Source organism: Belonocnema kinseyi, chromosome 4 (assembly GCF_010883055.1).
Source record: "Belonocnema kinseyi isolate 2016_QV_RU_SX_M_011 chromosome 4, B_treatae_v1, whole genome shotgun sequence".
Taxonomy (NCBI): Eukaryota; Metazoa; Arthropoda; class Insecta; order Hymenoptera; family Cynipidae; genus Belonocnema; species Belonocnema kinseyi.
The window spans coordinates 1,567,810-1,573,327 of record NC_046660.1 but is presented as its reverse complement, the minus strand read 5'-3'; the positions used below and the strand labels follow the sequence as shown (position 1 = coordinate 1,573,327).

General features: G+C 32.8%; 1 protein-coding gene across 1 annotated transcript; it reads right to left on the bottom strand.

Annotated features, from left to right (window-relative positions):
• Nucleotides 1–1,993: 1,993 nt before the first annotated feature.
• On the bottom strand, nt 1,994–2,926 carry LOC117172172. Its single transcript, XM_033359997.1, has 3 exons — nt 2,917–2,926; nt 2,820–2,874; nt 1,994–2,624 (listed from the first exon to the last, which is right to left on the bottom strand). The coding sequence occupies exons 1-3, from the start codon at nt 2,924–2,926 to the stop codon at nt 2,051–2,053; spliced, it is 639 nt and encodes a 212-aa protein (XP_033215888.1). The 3' UTR covers nt 1,994–2,050.
• Nucleotides 2,927–5,518: the final 2,592 nt, after the last annotated feature.

Sequence of the window (5,518 nt, the reverse complement as noted above, 5' to 3'; positions counted from 1 at the left end):
ATAGAAAGTAGGAAGGTTAATAAATAGGTTTAGGATGTATCGAGTGGGGATAAGCTAAAAGATAGAGAGTGAAGAGTGGAGCGAGTTTTTGAAATAATCGTTTCAGGGCTTAGATTCACGGAAGAGAGATAATGGAAATAGAAGAACGAAGGAGGCAGCGATGAAGGAGTTGAATGACGAAGATAAGAAAGTTAAGAAGGTCAGTGTCAGCAGGGCTGGATGGTGTAGAGACCGAAGCGCGCATTTAGTTCACAAGAAGTTAGAACAGGGATGAAGAAACGAGATAAGCATATGCGAATTTCCTACGATGGACAGGTGGATGTTGTGGGAGGCGATTGAGGAAAAGGAGGTGGAGAAAGGCCTGGTCGAGAGGGTAAGGGAGGTATTTGAAGAGACTAAAGGTGGGATAAGAGAAGGGAATCAAATTTCGGATGGTTCCTGGATGGATAGAGAGGCGAAGTCCGGATATACGAAAAGTTATATATAATTTAGGAACCGTGCTCTTAATTAATTCTCAAAGGCACTTACTAAATTTAAATTTAAGAGAATTTTGGTCTAGGATCATTAATTTCCAAATCTTCAGGAGAATGACCAATCAAATTATAATAATGAAATGAATTAGTGTGTAATTTAAAATTTTAACGTGTGCTAAACTTTAAATTCTAAGTTAAAGGTTTTTATATATCAATTTGATTAAGCGTTCAATTATAATCTGAAAAATGGACGCATGGTGGAAGCCTCAGAACTTTGATCATGTATTTTTAAATTTCCTGGACAATCAGGACAGATTTCCTGTTTTCCTATTATCCGCAAATCAAATTCGAATCTCAGCATCATGCCACACCTCAACGGCTTTTCTTTACTGAACGATGTGTAGGATATTCTTCTTACCAATGCAAGTGCACAAATCGTTTGTGAATAACATTGTCCTTTGGTATACCATTGACCTTTAATTTTAAATTTATTTATGTCCTTTCTTTTAATCTGAAATTCATATGCTCAGAATGAATGGATGATTTGGAAGACCTATTGAATGTCTTTTACTAGTCCTGATTCTGGTACTCAAGTCCTTTATCATCTTGAACGTCTTATGTCGTTTATGTCTCCCATGTTCTTTCTTTTAATGAATATATTTTGTTTCAACTCACTACCATATTTTTCATTTGTTTACAGATCTCTTTTCAAGTTGTTATCAGGGAAATTTTGATTTTTGTGTGCGAATTTTAAATCTATCGGTCAGTAATTAAATCAAAAAATTGAATCAGAATGCTAGGATAAAGGATTCGCGACAATAGGGGGTTGTAGCAAGCGTTGCCGCTCAGCCCAGTGCTTTTTGCTATTTTAATCACTAATATAAAAATTTAACACGCAGCCGGAGTGGTAGATGTATTTAGGGTAGGAGGTGTTAGAGAGTGAAGGTTTAACAAAAACTGTGGGTAGATTATGCCAAGCAAGAGAGTAAAATATTTATATGAGAAAATCGAGAAAAAAAATCAGGAGCTTATTATGAGGATACAATGTGGGTGCATGGAAGATTCTAATAGATTCTGGCTTTCTAGGGAGAAGAGAATGTGGTAATCCAGCAGAAAGGTGGAGGCAACAGTGGAACACTGATTGATGGAATGTAAGAAGCTGGAAAGTAGCTGGTGAAGCATGTTAGTATTGGTGCATTGTTGGGGGGCGAAAGGGCAGTAGCATGGGCAAAGGGGGTGTTGCGTAAAATGAGGAAGAAAAGAAGGAAGGAGGAAGAGGAATGGAGAAGGAAAGATTGTAACCCATAATCTTATTTAATATGATCAACGGGTTATAAATAGAATCTTTTGTCGTTTAAAGAAAATGTGGTCAAAAAGTTAAGAACGGAATTTCTGATTTTATTACTAAAAAATCACAATTAACATTTACTGCAATTTAAACTTGCAATGTACAAAAATTCAGAAAATTCAAGAGAACAAACTAAAAAGAGTCACTAAAAGTCATATTGGCAAATTATGCAACTAAGAAGGTTTTTAAGAATAATGTGTACGAAATCTCGTGAAGACGATTTTTTAAGTCATGATGAATGGTGTGGATTTTTTCTTAAATCTACTACTTCAAATTTATGTGAGACTAAGTTACTTGCGCCTAAGGGAGCCTCCTCTTTTTCATTTGTATTTAAATCTTGAATCTCGTGACTGTGTATGTTTATTTTCACCCGTCTTTCAACCCAAGATCCACACTCATCTCTTGATTTATATATTCCGCGAAGTATTGTGTTGTTTTTCATAAAAATTGCAAGAATGTCACCATTTGGCTTTAATAATACAGTTTCTTCTTGGATCGGCAAGGGCCCAAAAACATTATTTTTTTTTCTTACTAGAAGTGGTGTATTGGAAGGAAAAGTGTATTTTTGTATTTTAAACCGCTGGTTTGGATTCGTTTTTGGAACGAGCTGAACCAAACTTATTTCTTCAAAGGTAATACCAGATATGCGCACAGCTTCATTCCTAGTAGTAGGACGTGGAGGAGATGTTAAACTGTCACGACGAGAGCTCTCGGCAATTGGAGAAGACCTGACCATAGAATCGAATCTGGCAGGAGGAGATCTGGTCCTGGCACGAAGGGAAAGCTCAGCAGGAGAAGAAGACCTAACCAAATAATAACGTCATTATTATATCAATAGAGGTTTGACTGTTTTTATAATTACAATTAATATTCAAATAATAAAATTTTGTAAATATTTGATTAAAGCAGGATGACAGAACCTATTCTTAAACAATAAAAATCGAAATATATATATATATATCAATACAGTAAAATTTTAATAAATAAATGAAGCAGACCTGTCGGAAGATGGCTTTCTGTCTCGACCGGAAGAATCGAACGCTGAACTGAACTCTGCAACAAGAAACAGAGGATTAAATTTTACTTTCGTATTACCTTCTGGCATATTGTGCTGGATTTGAGCTTCCTGTTTATAAGCAAGAAGTAAAAGGCTTGCCTAAAAACAACCTTACACTTAGAAGATAAATTATATATACACAAAAAATTTTGTTTTCTAATTGATGTTGAAGTTTTTTAGTGGGAACGATTATATAAATCACAAAATAGTTGAGTTTTGAATCAAGGAAGGTTTTCCAGTCAATAAAAAGAAAAACTTTATACAAAATTTAAATTTTTCAATACCAATATAAGTTTTCTACAAAGATGAATCGTGAACAAAACTAAATAAATATATAACCAAACGCTTGCACTTTCAGACGAAAATGTTTAAATTTCTACTTTAATAGATAGACGTGCTCAGGCCAAGCCATTTGTGGTTAACCTAGTATGCCAACCTAGTAACCTGTCGACCACAAAGCTACTTTTTAATATACGACAGTTGAAATTTGAACTAAAAAGTAGTAAATTGTGTTTAAACAATTTCGAGTATTGTGACTATTTGTGACTCGTGGGGGAAGATTAAACCGTGAATTTGAGGTTAAATAACAAATAAAAAACTTAAGCATATCGAAAATTTCATGACACTTTCAGTTTTTCTCCGACAATCCTTGTCATTCCATGAATAGGTGAGAATTTCCAGAAATGTAGTAACCCTCCATCAGGAAAATAACAAAATACAGCAAAGATAAATCAGTGCTAAATTACACCCTAAAAAGTTTGATTGGAAAATTTCTTCAGTTTTTGAGGAAAACGTAGAAACAAATTTTTTCTTTGTTGACTGCACACAGTTTTTAAAATTGAGATAGTGCTAAAAGATCCAATTTTGGGAGATAGAGTAAGTTATCTTTAAAAAAGAAAATGGTACGCGAAAGTAGAGACAAGAAAATGGGCTGTTAAAGGCAGATTTGAAATATGTTTAGGAGTAGATGGCTGATCACATGTTAGTCAAGGAGTAGGTTTGATTATAAATGAAAAAGCGAAGCAGCATCTTGGAGATCATGGTTTCGAATCTCTCAGACAGTTTAGGTTAGAATAAATAGGATAAATATAATGAATAAATAAACAAATAAATATAATAATAAATAAATAGAATAGCCCCGGTTAGATAACCAGATAATCGTTTCGAAATAACTCCTATTTCACTTTTAATCCTTCGCGTGATTGGCTACTTGTCGGTCGAGTAGAAAGTAAAGCAATATGGCCATGCGCGCCAAATCCAGGTAAGGTTCACTCCACACTAACCTAAAAAAAGTGAATTTGTATGTGTTTTTTTCGTGTTATATTTCTGTTTTATTCGTGTTATCTGTGATAAGATGGCAGAAAAAGTGAGATCGCCTAATTATCTTCCTGCGAAAAAGAATCTCTATTTAAAATAGTAACAAAATATAAAGAAATTATTAAAAATAAAGAAACGGATTCTTTAAATACGAATATGAAAAATAATTGCTAGGAAAAAATAGCAATTGAGTTTAATTTCACTGAAGGAAAAGTACATCGTGATGTCAAAAGCTTTAAAAGTTTATGTTAAAATTTAAAGCGGAGTACCAAAAAGCATTTTGCAGAAGTGAAGAATTAAGTGCATCTGATAGGTATAATATTGAGAACATGAAAAAAATATTTTCTTTTGAAAACCCCACTTTTCTTTCTTCCAAATATTTTGGAAAAGTTTCTTCTAATACCGGAAAAGCATCTTATCAGTATCATGAAGGCTAATCCATGTTTTAGGCCGGCATCAAACTTACAAGATATCTTCGTGATCAAAGGATAAGTTAAACAAAAACTTTTTTTTAAGTTAAAGATGGTATTTTTTAGAAACTCGATTTTTAATATTTTCAGGAAAAGCACCTCTATGTTAATTTTTATGAAATCTTAATTTTTTATTAAGAAGTTAAAAAAAACTTTTAAAAATTTGGCTAAAAATTATTATTCTTTCCTTATTACCTGAGTTCGACCCTACAAAGAAACAATTTGATGGATATTTAATATTTTTTGTTTTGTTATTCTGTTACATAAACATTTGCACACTATTCCTTTTTTTAAATGTTGCTATTTTGTCTGGTTGAATTAAAAAAAAAGATATTTATCTAAAATCCATGCAAATTTTACTGGATTTCGGAACAATTCAATTTATATTTAAATGAATTGGAAAAAATGTTCAGAATGAAAAAATGCCATTGATTTCCGTAAAAATGGATTGAATTTAAAAGAATTTATGGGGCATTATTCCTCAACTGCCCCAACTCAAAAAGTCATGTTTTTCGATTGTCTCTAAATTCTGGGAATATGTTCGCCTACCCAACAGTAGTTAATCCACAAACTTATATACCAGGATTACCAACCCTCCCCAAGTGAGGGGGGGTTGAATTTTTAACCCCAATGCCTGCAAGGGTAGTTTCAAACGCCTGTAACTTCCTTTCTAATTACGCGATTAAAAAATTTTATGAGGGTTTTGGAAAGTGCTTTTTACACGCTTTCATCCTATTTTATTATTTATGATAAAAAAAATTGTTTAAACAATTTTTTCAATAAATCAATTGTTTATTTAACTTTTTTCGCAATTTAGGCATCTACGATTTTTTTTAAATATTCTCAAAAGAAA